The sequence below is a fragment of the Papio anubis genome, chromosome 7 (genome assembly GCF_008728515.1).
Source record: "Papio anubis isolate 15944 chromosome 7, Panubis1.0, whole genome shotgun sequence".
In the NCBI taxonomy this organism is placed as follows: domain Eukaryota; kingdom Metazoa; phylum Chordata; class Mammalia; order Primates; family Cercopithecidae; genus Papio; species Papio anubis.
In genome coordinates this window covers 120,113,884-120,129,271 of record NC_044982.1, presented here as the reverse complement: position 1 = coordinate 120,129,271, position 15,388 = coordinate 120,113,884, and the positions used below count along the sequence as shown (strand labels likewise).

Below are 15,388 nucleotides of genomic sequence, written 5' to 3'. Positions count from 1 at the left end.
TTAAAGTCTACTGTGTAGCCATAGCCTTTGTAGCAGAATGTGCTATAGAGCCTATTTACGAGGGATACATTTTGAATTATTGTCTCATTTACTCCAAACCATGGAAAAAGAGACTTAACAAATCTTGCCCATCCAGAAGAGTGAAGGCCTCCAAACAATATTCTCTTTAACCTATGCTGGCAATATTCTCTTTAACCTATGATGTATGTTAAGAGGAGTGGATCTGTGTTCTGTTTCTGACTGACTATGAATCAACAAGGATATCATTAAAATGTTTTTACCCACATTGGCCCTTTGTCTTCTGTCTACCAGGGCGTAAGGCTATCCATGTATAAGGTTGGCTGTGAAATCCCTTGCAAAGAAAAGTATACCCCATGAGTGAACACAAGAGATCCCCTTTTTAGTTCTACTGTTCATAGAGAGATAAGCAAGGAAAAAAAATGAGAGACAAGAGTCTTGTGATAGCAGAGAAGCCTTGATCCATGATCTTGGGAAAAGGCTGTCCACATCTAGGATGCCATCTGCTTCTAGTGAGAAGCTGCTTAGCTTTACCTTAATGTCTCCAATGGATGTATAGTTCCAAGGGTCTGGACAGGCCCTTCTGAGCTGTGATACTATGAACCCAAAGGTGAAAGTCCTGAAGTTTTTTTGCAGTGTGGGTAGGGCAGTCTTTCTCTGATGTCATTTTCAGAAGATCCAATCTCTCTATGTTAAAGATCCAATCTTTAACATAAAGATTAAATAAAGAGACGAGCTGAGGAGTTAGAGAGTGAGTGAGATTGTGAAGGATTTGATTGTCCATGTTTTCTGAGGACCATGAAAAGCTTCTTTTATCTGGTGAAAATACACTTTGGCACAGTGTAGTAAAGCCTTGCAGCATTTAGTCATATCAGAGTTCAGTAGCAGAAGATACATGAAATTCTATTACTAGGTACATAGGCATTACAGTGACTATTCCACTGGAAGTGGATCTGATTGGCATCAATCCGCAATACTTTTGACCAAGGCAATCCAGTCAATTCAGTTGGCTTTGCCTAATGCTATTGTGTCAGTAATACCTTATTTAACTGTTATACAACTTGTTCAGTGAAGCGAGTACCTCTGTTACTGGAGATTTGTCCAGGAATACCCCATAAAGAAAACACATTTCCTAATAACCTTTTAGCTACTGTTTATACGTCATCCCTCTTGCATAGGAAAGCTTTTATATAACCAGAAAACATGCATTGAAACTGATGAATGAAATCCCTCTATAAATGTTTAAATGGCCAATCAGGTAAATATATATACATATATGTTTCATTTGGATTATTTTGTCTCTTCCATGATGAGTCATGGAATGCAGAACTTTTAATAATGGAAGCTTTGAGGACTCAGGAAGGACCAGGCGGCTGTCCAGGCTCTCCATTAGTCCATGCTTAATGTTAGACTTATATGCTCTTAAATACCAATTTTTTTCTACAATTTTGGTGCATAGCACTGTTTATTAGATGGGTTATCATAAATAATTTGGTTTGGACCATGTTTAGTTGTGCAATATTTAAATTGCACATCTAAACAACTTTAATACTGGTTGATTTAGCATGAAAATCTAGAAGAGTATTTTCTTGGTATTCAATTAATTCTTGTCCTGCTTGCATTAGCAGTTTTATAAATCAGCTCCTTTCTTGGAGTTCTGGGAATTCTTACCCAGTCCAAATGATATGATCCTAAAATGACGGAAAACCTGTATTTAAGAGTGCTTTTCAGCGTCCTTCTCATCCTTTTTATGAACCTCCTTGAAGACACAATGATCTAGGATTTTACTTTGCTTGTGAAGAGTTTACAGAAACTGCATCAGAATTAAGCAATTAACTATAAAAGTGACTTAAAATGGTCATAGTGAAAGACACAATAGACAAAGAAATTTGGTCATTTTTGTGACCTACTATTAGAAATACCAAAATTGTTAGAAATAGATAATCGGTGCCACGAAGAAAAGTCAGCGCAGAGACTAAAGATCTCTCAGCAAGGCCATCTTTACTTTCTGCAGAAAGGTTGCTTAATCACAGATGGAAAAATGGTGAGAGCACACTTCAACAGAGGAAAAGCAGACATATTTATCTCTTATGCATTTGGGTCGTCCTTACTGCTTTGTCCTGCATCCACTGGCTGGAGTCGGACCTCACAGTCTTAAACTGATACCCGATTTACTAATAGCCTAAAACTTTCCTAAACAGGTAAGTGCAAAGAAGAACAAAGAAGTTGCTTACAAAAGGTTTAAGGAAGCAATAACATTTCCATATAAGGAAAGGGCATAGGCTGTGAGCTGGGATGTGCCTGTGAGCATGTCCAACAGTTACATAGGATAGGGCTTAATAAAGAGTTATTAGCACAAAGCAAGGAGGCTTGAAGAAAGTTAATCTTTAAAAGAAACTATTATTTGTAACACTTACAATTTATTCTTTAACAAGAAGGGGAACTTTGAAGAGGAAACTTTTTACTTTTTATACCTATAATAATTTAATAAAACCATAATTATAAGTGATAGAATATACCTAGATAGATCAGATTTTTAGAAATCCCATGCAATTCTGTAACATATATTAATAACATAATTATACAAATCTATTTTGAAGAAGGTTAAACATCATTTCTTATTTGACAGTGCATCCCTTGGAATTTAATATATGAATTAATCCTGTTTATCTCTTCGTTGGATGCTGCAGGGGCTCTCTGTAGCATCCCAAAGTTAGTTCGAGGCCAGAAAGGAAGACTTAATTTTAAATTTTAAATTTGATTTTGGGAAATCTATCAAATATATAAAAGGTTTAAAACAATCAAAATAGGATCATGGGTCACTATTAAATAATATTTATTTATTTAGCCAAAGTGATAATTCGAAGATTTTACAAAGCAAAAACCTTTACTCTTTAATAGAGGAGGCTCAGTTTTCCAATCAAAATACCCAAGAAAGACACAGCATGAGACAGAATATTTCTTTTCTTCTCTCCACTCTCCCTCTCTCTCTTTTTTTCAGTTTACAAAAAAGGTGAACAAAAATATTTTACTGTGACTTATTAACACTACATGAAATTTTTGTTTAAAAGAGAAAACTGAATTTTACTGTTGTATTTATGTATTATTAACACTAAAGTTAATTTTAATAAATCTTATAAATAAATCTATCTAATCTTAGTTAGCTTTTGACCGCAACAGATTTTTATAAACCTTTTATAATCTCTTATGATTTTTAAAATATTTTCTCTTCTCAATTCTTTGTATTTAGCTAGTGTTACCTATTTTTAAATTTGAAACAACTTTTAAGTAACTTTTAAACCAGAAAAAATTATTGTTTTAACAAATATATTTTATACCTTTATAACTTTTTATCAAAACCATGTATTTCTGTTGTTTATACACTCTGTATAAAAAATTGTTTTTCTTATATCTGGTGGTTCTGATTATGTATATTATCTATCATTTTAACTCTTAGTGACCTTAATTTCTCGTGAAATTCTAGGAAGTAATTTTGAACTGTCTTGTGTCAGTATTTGTAGATGAAAACCGTTTTATAATTTTTTTAGAAAGGTGTTTCTTCAGATTACCATTTATTACATTTAAATACATTTAGCTTTTTAATACCATATAAAAATAAGATGCCAAACTATATAAACTTATGTTTAATTAACATTTTGGTATTTTACTACTCTTAAAATGACTCATATACTTTATAATGATCTATTGTCTAACATAATATAACTTCAATATTTTAAGTTTTTGAAAGTAATTTTGAAACTATAACACAAGTACCCTCCCTTTGTCTTTTTTAGTCATCCTGGGTCTCAAGTAGCTACATAGCACCCAGGATGGCTATAAAGAGGAGGGCCTGAGTCCTGAATTTACATACCAGGTATAGAGTTCAGGACAGAAGACACTGCTGTGAAGATGGTGCCTGAAGGATCAGACCCCTCCCAGAATAGCCAGGAGGTAAAGCTGGGTCAGAGAAGAAGGGGCCATATTAGGCTTGATTCTGCTTCATAGCTTCAGTGTAGGCACTGAGAACATGTTCCCAGGCCTGTTAGGTATGAGTTCTAAATTTCTTTCAAAGAATTAATATGTCAATGTATTCAATTCTTTGCCTTCTACTTTTAAACTTAACTTCCTCTAAAGCAATCCTTTTTGATCACCTACTCCACCCTGACTCATTCCAATCACCTACACCACCTTAGCTCATTCCAATCACCTGTTCCCCCCAACTCATTCTGATTACCTGCTACCTGCTCTGCCCTGACTCCCACCAAAGCACTCACTCCATCATTCTCTTTAAATTAGTCAATCAGAATTAGCTTAGCCTGTGTGGTCTAACCCTAGCCAATAGAGGAATAACACAGCAGCTGGGGTCACGTGCTTCAGGGATAAGAAGCCCTTCCCCTCCCTTGTCTGAGTGTGCACTCACCACTGTTCCATCTGTAAGGGTGCACCCTTCTATATAGAAGTACCTTGCCTTGTTGAGAATTTTTTTAAAAATTTTATATTTGAGTGCTATTCCTTTTGTGGCACCAAAACTTTATATATAACAGACCTCACCATGATCACCTATTCAGAATCCAGGTGCTTAAAACTCAAAATGTAAGCTCAAAGTCAAATCAAACAAATAACAAAAATATTACAGAAACAGTAGTACTATGACCTAGAAACATTTAACAAAGACAGCATAAGCCTGTCCGACTAGTAAACCCAGGCAAAAATGTCTGAATTATATTTAACTGATAATTTTGGAGTCATTTCTGTTTTACCAACATTTAAAACCTAGCTTTATTTATCAAATATTATCATATATACATGCCACATAGTGACATATAGTCATACAGACACAAACAGAAGCAGATCTTATAGTTCTTATAAGTAATTCTTACTTGTCAGCTTTTAGTTTTTTCCCCATTTAGACTGTTAATCTTTTAATTATTTGTTTTATTGCCCTAAGCAATTGTTATCTGTGCAACAATTTGCCTTTTACAAAGATAATCCAACAGGTTAAACAAGGTAGAAAATGTGTATCTCAAAAGAATAGAGCTAAGACCTTTACAAATGGAAATTTCCTTCGTAGATTTAAATTTCTCCTATAAAAGCGTTTATGGATAGCCAGTTAAATGCCAGAAGTATGTATTTTAGTTCAATAGGTGATCTTTTAAATTTAGCTCTTGTTTGTTAGCCAAAATTACATTCACATGGTGAAACCCCATCTCTACTAAAAGTACAAAAATTAGCCGGGTGTGGTGGTGGGCGCCTGTAGTCCCAGCTACTTGAGAGGCTGAGGCAGGAGAATGGCTTGAACCTGGGAGGCGGAGCTTGCACTGAGCTGAGATCATGCCATTGCACTCCAGCCTGGGCGACCGAGCGAGACTCCATCTCAAAAAAAAAAAAAGAAAAGAAAAGAATCAACAAGTAATCTAGTGGAGGGCTAGAGTCAAAACATGCCTTGCCTTTGGGGAAAAATGTAGGGAAAAAAAAAGCACTTTATTCAAAAAAAGCCCACAACAAATTGGGAGCATGGCTAGAGATTTTAAAAAGTTGGCTCTCTCCTCTACGGTAAAATATGTTCCACTTTACCCAAGAAATGAAGAAAAGAGGATTTCATGGGTTTTTTTTTCCTTCCCCAATGATATTTTACTTACTCAATAATCAGATAAAGGCAAATAAGAGCAGCAAAATATTTTGTGCCTAATGGGACTATTATTTTAAGACAATTCCTAGTATTACCAGATGTTTGGCAAAACAGGCATTCTCTTTGAACATGGTGGGGAGTGAAAATTGTTTCACAATTCTTTTTTTTTTTTTTTTTTTTTTTGGAGACAGAGTCCCACTCTGTTGCCCAGGCTGAAGTGCATGCAGTGGAACGATCTTGGCTCACTGCAACCTCCACCTCCCAGGTTCAAGCGATTCTCCTGCCTCAGCCTCCCCAGTAGTTGGGACTACAGGTATGCATCACCACGATTGGCTAAGTTTTTATATTTTTAGTAGAGATGAGGTTTCATCTTGTTGGCCAGGCTGGTTTCGAACTTCTGACCTCAAGTGATCTGCCTGCCTCGGCCTCCCAAAGTGCTGGGATTACAGGCATGAGCCACTGTACTCGGCTGTTTCACAGTTCTTGGAAAGCTATTTGGCAATGTCAAAAGGCTTCAGAAAGTTAATACTTCCTGGTTTAGTGGTATTAATACATTGTGCAACCATCACTACCATCTATCTTCAGAACTCTTTTCATCTTGCAAAACTGAAACTCTATATGATTTAACCGTAACTCCCCATTTCCCCTCTCCCTTTAGCCTCTGGCTACTTTCTGTCTCTATAAATTTGACTCCTCCACATACTTCATATAAGTGGAATCATACAATATCTTTTCGTGACTGGCTATTTCACTTCAGTGCTGCCCATCTTATAAGTTCCTATTCTTTTTTTAATACTTGTTTTTCTTTCCTTTCTTTTTTGAGGATTCTAAACATGCTTAAAGTCTATGATTTTCACTTCTTAAAGTATGAATTCTTCTCCCTATTACTGGTTTGACTGGCTATCTTCCTTAGCATTCTTTATATTCTTTTTCAGATCTTTTGGAATGGCAGCTTACTGGTTCACCCTGAATGGTAATTGTGTCAGCGCATGTGTGGGTATGTGCGTGTGTGTGTGTAAGCATGTGCATGTTAGTGTTCAGTCCTCATCTAAAGGTTTTGTGGTAGTTTTCACCCCACTTCCTGGGCTCCCTAGTTCAATTCTGGCCTTGTATTGGTGTCTCAAGACTCCTGTCCATGGAAATCCTGAGGCTATTGTGGGTTCAATCACCAAGGAGCAGTTGGCCCAGTCTACTTCTTCACTATCAGGCTACGTCAATTTCTTCTTCTCTCCTAAATATAAGATATAAATAGGCCGAGACGGGCGGATCACGAGTTCAGGAGATCGAGACCATCCTGGCTAACACGGTGAAACCCCGTCTTTACTTTAAAAATACAAAAAACTAGCTGGGCGAGGTGGCGGGCGCCTGTAGTCTCAGCTACTCGGGAGGCTGAGGCAGGAGAATGGCGTGAACCTGGGAGGCGGAGCTTGCAGTGAGCTGAGATCTGGCCACTGCACTCCAGCCCGGGCGACAGAGCGAGACTCCGCCTCAAAAAAAAAAAAAGATATAAATAATCGTCCCAACAATGGCCAGTCCTAGCTCTTTTCAGTGATCTGCCATAGGCAGGGTCCTCTCTGTGGAGGGTGTATGGCAGTATATTCAAGCTTACGTACAAGGCATTTGAGGTCGAGACATGGAAAAATACCGAGGCACTCTGTGCATGTTGTTTGTGCATGAGACTGAAACTCCTTGACCCTGAAAACAAGACAAGGAAAGGAATGTGTAATCAGGAGCACTGAAAACAGCCTCCTGAGATTATGGTCTATGTGTTTTTCCAAGGTCATATGTGTCTCATGGCCCAGCTGCAAAGAGCCGCCTGGTGGATGCCTTTTGTTTGAATTGTAGTTTAAACAAGCTTTCTCAATAAATATTCGGTGGACAGATCTTGGAGCCGCACTCCCTCAGAGGAGCTGCTCCCCGCCCTGCTTAGCTGGAATTGTTTGAGTACTTCATTCTTGGCGCTCACTGCAGTCACAAGCTGCCCCCTCAGATGAGGGGTTCACATCGCTTCACCTGCAGCAGCCTCTGCTTGCCTCTGGATGTGGAGCTGTGCAGGACTGTAGCTTCAGTTTCACTTTCCATTGCGTATTTCTGCCTTATCTCTGGTCAATAGAGATGTTTATCTGTTTTTCAAGAGCAGGCAGTCTTTTAAACCGGGTGCAGTGGCTCACACCTGTAATCCCAGCACTTTGGGAGGCCAAGGCGGGTGGATCACCTGAGGTCAGGAGTTAGAGACCAGCCTGGCCAATATGACGAAACCCCATCTCTACTAAAAATTCAAAAAATTAGCCGGGAGTGGTGGTAGGCGCTTGTAATCCCAGCTACTCGGGAGGATGAGGCAGGAGAGTCATTTGAACCCCAGAAGTGGAGATTGCAGTGAGCCGAGACCACACCACTGCACTCCAGCCTGGGCAACAAGAGCAAAACTCCGTCTGAATAAAAAAAAAAAAAAACACTTTATCTCTCATCGCTTTGTGTGTGGCACAGATGGGGAGGTCTCAAAGAGTGGTCTCAAAGAGTGAACTCAAAGAGTTAACTTGATGCATCTCAACCAGAAGTCCCAAGAGACCACTTCTTACTTTTCTGGCTCCAGCTCGTGGATGTGAAGGAAGGGATATTAGCATGGATGCACCCCTTTGGCTGACTGCAGGGTCTCAGCCTCCCTCAGCCAACTCCCAATACTCCCCAGCTATTTCTTGGGTAGGCACCTCACGGGCACTCACAAGCCGGCCACTCGCATCCGGTCACTCTGACAGCCTTTGGAGAGGATCTCTTCTTCCATTGCCCCAGAGTTTGTGTCTCTTTGGAAAGCACCTCCCAGTGCAGGAGCTCTCACCTGGGCCTCCAAAATTCACGACCCCTGAGTAGCCAAATAATACCAGAACCACATCAAATTCCGTGCAAAATTAGGGAGAGTGCCCCACTTCTTTCTTCAGGTCTCAGATCAGAGTTCCAGGGCAAAGCTGGAGAAGAGACCCACACTCTCCCTTGTTCCCCAGGAACCACCTGAAGCCCACAAATCCAGCTTCCTCCTCAGTGGCAAACCTGCCTCAACAAGGCAAACTAGCTCGGGCAAGTGAGCTCATCAGACACAACCCCCCTCTGAATCCCACGCTGGGCTACCTTCTGTATGCAACCAGAAATACACAAACATTCCATTTTAGCAGTGATTTTAATCTGGGTAAGTGGATTGCACTGATTTTTACTCTTTTTTTGTGCTTTTAAGCTTTTTTCCCCTAATTTTTAAATAATAATAATTATTATTTTTTAAAATCGAGATGGGGTCTCACTCTGTCACCCAGGCTGGAATGCAGTGGTGTGATCTCAGCTCACTGCAGCCTCTACCTCAAGCGATCCTCCCATCTCAGCCTACTGAGTAGCTGGGACTATAGGTACACACCACCACACCCAGCTAATGTTTTTGTATTTTTGGTGGAGATGGGTTTTTGCCATGTTGCCCAGGCTGGTCTTTTACTCCTGAGCTCAAGCAATCCACAAGCCTTCGCCTGATAATTAATGTTTATAATTTGTGTAATTATAAAAAAAGTGTCATTGAGAGAAAAAAAAATCTCTCCTTCCAAAAGTTTTGTTAGAAAAAAGACTCTTCCAAAAATACATTTTCTGGCTAGGCACGGTGGCTCACGTCTGTAATTCCAGCACTTTGGGAGGTTGAAGCGGGTGGATCACATGAGGTCAGGAGTTCGAGACCAGTCTGACCAATATGGTGAAACCCCACCTCCACTAAAAATACAAAACTTGGCTGGGCCTGGTGGTGCATGCCTGTAATCCCAGCTACTAGGGAGGCTGAGGCAGGAAAACTGCTTGAGCCCAGGAGGCAGAGGTTGCAGTAAGCCAAGATCATGCCACTGCACTCCAGCCTGGGCAACAGAGTGAGACTCCATCTCAAAAAAAAATTTTTTTTTTCATAATGTTTATTACTTCCCTTGTAAAAACTTGCATTTTGTCCAGATACTGGGATACGAACTAGATAGTTGTCAGAACTTTGGCGAGTATTGATGTGTTGCTCCATTGCTTAGCATTGCTTACTGGCTTCCCAGCTCCTAGGTAATCCTAGGCCTTTAGCTCTCTTCCTGCCAAATTTGTCGTGACCTGACTCCTGTTTCCCCCCAGTTCTGCTTTCAAACGTGTGCATCTCCAGGTCATTACCAGAACTGCTTTTAGTTCCGGGAACACAGAATGCATTCTCATTTCATGCCTTTCTATACCATCTTCCAGCTGCCCAGAATGTCCTTTTCCATTTCCACCTGGCAAACTCCTACTCATTCTCCAAAACCCACCACAGAGCAGTCCCTTTCACTGGGAAGTCTTCCTGATTCTCCCTTCCCAGTGCTGTCTCGCTACACACTTCTGTATCTTCATTTACCATGCTGGATTATCTTACTTGTCTCTCTATATACAATCAGGGCCTGGCATATAGTTTCTCCTAAGTATTTGTTGAATTGAGGCAGGTTTATTCATTCCACAAACATACATGGAATGCCCATGATATAGTGAGCACTGTGCTAGTTTCCTGGGATTCAAAATTAATGAGGCACAGATCTTGCCTTTAGGAGCTCACAGTCCAGTGGGACAGAAAGAGACACATACAGATAATTACAATTATAGTGGGTACCAGCAGCTCTGTCTCACATCTTGCTTTTTTCCCTTAACTGGCCATAACTTTAAAGTATAATTCATATTTACTGCTTGGCTTATTTCCTCAAAAGAATTTTCTATTTCCTACATATTATTCCTGAACTGATTTAATGGAATGCGTTTGTATCTCTCTTTACTTTGCCAGGAAAACTATCGAAATAGTCAAAGTAGCTTCCAAAATTGCTGCTCTCCAGACATGAGAGCACTCCATTTCCAGAGATTACCAAAAGATCACTGAGATTCTGTAGAACTTGTCCTGGGACTGGCTCCAAACAAATGAGAACTGGCTGAGCCTGTAGGTAGAAAAATATGTGAGTGACAGCAAAGGGGCTTCCAGTGAGCCCCTGCTGGTTCAGAAGACTTGACATGACTAGCACCAAAGGATCCCTTTAGGGTACCCCCACCATGAGCCACATACGGGGAGAAATTTCCTGTAGCACTCTGCTTTAAAACAAAATCATGATGATAACGAATCATTTCCCTGATTTTGGAAATTAACCAGAGACATCTAAAATCACCACAAGGACATCCCAATCTGCACCAGATGACCAGGGTTATCAGCTAGAGCTGATCTCTTTCCAGGCAAAACAAAAAGTATAAACACTTTGAATTTTAATCGCAGAGCAGTATTACCTAAGTAATTACACAATTTCCCTTAACTTTAAAACAAAAGAGGTTGCAAGTCCCACTTTTTCCCCAGGCTCTTTGGGCTAGGAACCTGTGCATGTGATTGTTTCAATATAGTTTTACACAGTATGTCGAGACTGAGTTTAGTTCCATGGGTGGTTAACTGCACAGTCTCCACAGTCAGCCCAATGTAGTTGTAAAATTTGTGCTGAGCCCACTGGACACATTACTTCACCTCTCTGTTTCACTTTCCTAATCAATAGAATCATGCCAACACCCACCAGACAGGGCTGTGTTATGAATTAAACTGAGCAATACGTGCAAAGTTCTTAGAGCTCAGAGTAAGTGCTTAAACATTTTTGTTGATAATTGATATTATTGTTATTGGCGAAGTCTTGCTTGACTTATAAGCAGGGCCTGCCTGGAGTTGCTGATTGTCTTCACAGTATATTCCTAGATAACCTAGCTTCATCATAGTATTTTTGAGGAAAGGAAAGAGAAGATACTGGGCCAGATGGAAGACAGCTCATCCTTCCGAATAAAACTCTTGCCCCACTGCATTCCATGCTTCCTGGTTGGGATTTTTCTAGACCAACTCAGCCACCAGTCTTATGAGGGACTGTGGGTGTGAGCAGGTCTTCAGGCGTCAGGAAGAGGAGGAGTTAGGGGGGTGGCTACACAGTGCCGGCAGCTCTATGGACAGCAGTCTTTCTGGGACCTGTGATCTAGAAGACAGGAGAAGATGAACACGTCTGGAGACCCAGCCCAGATAGGCCCTGAAGGCTGTAGAGGGTGAGTGGCTCATTTGTCCAGCTTTCCATGCCAGGGACAAGGGAAAGGTGGGATTATTTGCCTTTGTGGGATCTACAAAAGGTGACTGTGTCTGCCTTGGGCAGAAGTCAGAAGATCTGAGATCTATTCTTGCCTTGCTACTAGCAAACTGGGCAATCTTGGATAAGTCACCAGCCCTCTCTGGGCCTGTTTTCTCATCTGTAAAATAAAGAACTGGCCAAGTCAGTGTAATAGCAATATACAGCATTTGTACAATGCTTTCCAGTTGCACTTTTCCAAACAGCATCTCATTTAGTCGTCATAGCTCTTTGTTGGAGAGATGCTTGTGGGCTGGTCATTCAGCTGGTGCAAAGCAAGGCTGGACCTAAAATCCTGGTCTCCTAGGGTAAATTCTGGCCTCTGGTGAGCACATTGTTCCCCTTGAGCTCTGAAATCTGAAGATTCCCAGCTCCTTCTTGCTACCTACAGTGTTACCTTTCTTCCCTCCCTATTCCCTCACCATCTACATCACTCTGGCTGTCCCAGTCTCTTCTCAGTCCCTTCCCAGAGTTACCTCTCCCCTCTCACAAGCTCACCACACTGATCTTATTTCTGAGAAGAGGGAGGTGAACGGCAGATACCTCCTCCCTGCCCTCCCTGGGTTAGCACTTGCGTGCAGCCCTTTTTCCAGAATTCTCCAGAATGCTTTGTGGAATGCCTTCCCGAGGGTTCTGAGAGGTGAAGAAGGTGGAGGGTGTTTAACCCCCAGGGCAGCATTTCTCCAGGTGCACGGGTGGGTCACCCATGCGTGGGTCACAAGATCTGGGGTGCAGGTGAAATGTGCAGATTCCTGGGACCCACCCCAAGGTTGGTGGGTCAGAATGCACATACTTACAAGCTCTCATGTTTCTGGCAAGAACATATTGCAGTTTGGGAACCGCTAGTTGTTAGGTGAATGCCCTTTTGGGCTGCAGAGGGCTGTCTTGAAACCACTAAAAGGTGGCTAGAAGTCAGTGGGAAGCGTGAATGTCTTGGGCGGCAGTGATGGGAAGCCGGCTTCAGCTCAGGAACATGAGAAGCAGGCACTCAAAGCTTGGTTTCTGCACAGGCAGTGAGCGTCCCATCAGTGAAGGTTGAAGCAGAGTCATTGCTGGGTGGCGGGTGGGAAGAAGTGTGTGGGGCTGGGCCCGGGACAGTGGTTCTCTGGGGCGGGTGTGAAAAAACCTAGGAAGCTCTTAAAAGAGGCTCTTTGGCTGATGTTGAAGCCACGAGGGATGAGAAGTTCTGGTGGGAAGCTCCCTTCCAGCTGTGGGCTGCTTCTAGTACACAGGGACAGGAATAATACCTACCTCACTGGGCTGCACCAAAGACAGAGGGGCCCAATATACTCAATAAAGTGCCTGGAACACTGGAGGGCCTTGAGCCCCTGCCTGGGAGCTTGCAGGAGCTGGCCTATCTCCGTGGGAGGCTGGGCGGGGGCATTGCCCTGGCCCTTAACACTTCTAGCTACAGGTTCTCTCAATGCCCCATCTCATCCCCCTCCTCCACAGTGAGTTGGGCCCTAGGGGCTTTGGACTGGCCTCTAGCAGGGGCTGCCTGGAGCACCCTCCTTGCTGCCTGCGGCTCCAGTAACTCACTAGGACCACAAGTTTATAGCTAGGACCACAAGTTTATAGGCGAGGAGAGAGTGAGGACCTGGACAGGTGATCCGCAAGAAGAACCTGAGGAGTCTAAAGCCTGGGACCTAAGCCTGGCTCTGCCCTAAGTCAATGCAGGGGCCCTGGGAGGACATCTCTCCGTGCTCCCTCTGGGAAATGGGAATCCATATAGGACTTGCTGACTTGGAAAGTGAAGTGAGTTAATAGGCATGAAAAAGAGAAGAGAAAGGTGTACGTACCTAATCATCAGGTGCTAGACAGACGTCCTATGCCCGTCACAACTCTGCAAGGTGAGCTATCACTAACGCTTTTAATAAACGAGGAAACTGAAGCATGCATGCACACACACACACTAAAGCATATGTGATATATGCGTATATATACACACATCCATACACACACTAAAGCCTATATGATAGATGCATATATATACACACACATCCATACACGCACTAAAACATATATTTGTAAACCAAAAATAAAAATCCAAGCCCCTCAGCCATCTGAACGGACCCATCGTCTTAGCAAAGGGCATTCCAAAGTTAGCCTGAAAAACTAGTTCAGGCCGTAATGGGAAGGAGGGACCAGACATGCCTCATTATACTCTCTTCCCTTGTGGAATTACTGATAGAACAGACTCTTTAAGTCTGATAAGAAACATTTACACTCTATTGTCTTTGAAGCCTGCTGCCTGGAGGCTTTACCTGAATGATGAAACCTTGGTCTCCATAACCCCTTATTTTAACCTAGAAAACGCTGCTCTGATAGGGAATTACAGTTATGCTGGAACACAACCTAGGGAGAGGCTGACAGTGCACCTCTCCCACCAAGTGAAGACCACCCCCACCCCCACAAGACTCTTCTGCGTTACTGGACCCTTGAAGCTGGGAACCGCGCTTGGGAGGGCGGGTTCTCATCTGATCAGTGGGCTGTACCTGTTGAGCCACTTGCCTCACAGGTGTGTTCTGGGGTGAGGTTCTGCCGTGTAAAATGTTTGTTTTACTGAGGTATTAATTTGCTGGGGGATAAGAGGCCAGTAACACCCTTGGTATCACCTTTTGGAGAAGCTGCCCTGGGAAGCCACATCCTGGGCCAGAGCTCACTGGTGGAACAGGATTAAAGGTCAGGGGATGGAGAGGGATTTTTTGTTTGCTTGCTTTTTATTTTATTTTATTTTATTTTATTTTATTTATTTTAGTTTATTTTATTTTATATTTTATTTTATTTTATTTTATTTTTTATTTTATTTTATTAGGGATGGGTTTTCTGTTGCCCAGGTTGGAGTGCAGTGGTGCGACTAAAGTTCACTATAGCTTCGACCTTCTAGGCTCAAGCCATCCTCCTACCCCAGCCTCTAGAGTAGCTGGGATCACAGGTGCATGCTACCATGCCTGGCTAGTTTTTGTAGAGATGAGGTCTCACTATGTTGTGAAGGCTGGTCTCAAACTCCTTAATTCAAGCAGTCCTCCTGCCTCAGCCTCCCAATGTGTTAGAATTGCAGGTGTGGGCCACCAACCCCAGCCTTGCTTGTTTTTTAATTGTCGTACCTGGCAGTAACGCGGTACCCCCTCCTTCTCCTGACTGGGACGGTCAGAGGAGGCCCAGTGGAGAGTCAGGACTTTGCCCACTGCCCACTCTCCATGGAAGGGGACAGGGAGGGATGTGGGTGTGGCTGTGAACCGGCAACTTGAGAGAGTCTTGTAGTGGTGGGAAGTTCTGCATCTTGACTCTGTCAATGTCAATGTCCTCTTTGTGATATTGTACTACAATTTTGTGAGATATTACAATTGAGAGAAATGGAATAAAGGAATAAAGGAATTATTCCTCATACCTGTTTGTGAATCCATAATTATCTGAAAATAAGAGTTTTCAAAGATTATCACAAGAATGGTATATACTCATGGATACCATCAGATCAATCATACTGAGGCTTAAAGCAACACGGAACTGAAATCCTCTTTCTCCCCTCCAGTCTTGCCTCTTTAAGGCCCAGTGCTGACAGCCTGATGATTCCCTTCCACACAGTGCT

General features: G+C 42.1%; 1 protein-coding gene across 1 annotated transcript in view; it reads left to right on the top strand.

Moving 5' to 3' along the window:
* The first annotated feature begins 9,510 nt into the window (after positions 1–9,510).
* Positions 9,511–15,388, top strand: part of NOX5 (NADPH oxidase 5) — a 49,118-nt gene continuing 43,240 nt past the window's right edge. Inside the window, exon 1 of the mRNA XM_021940667.2 lies at positions 9,511–11,722. Coding sequence (XP_021796359.1) covers positions 11,673–11,722 — 50 coding nt within the window. The 5' untranslated portion in view covers positions 9,511–11,672. The remainder of the gene's footprint in view (positions 11,723–15,388) is intronic.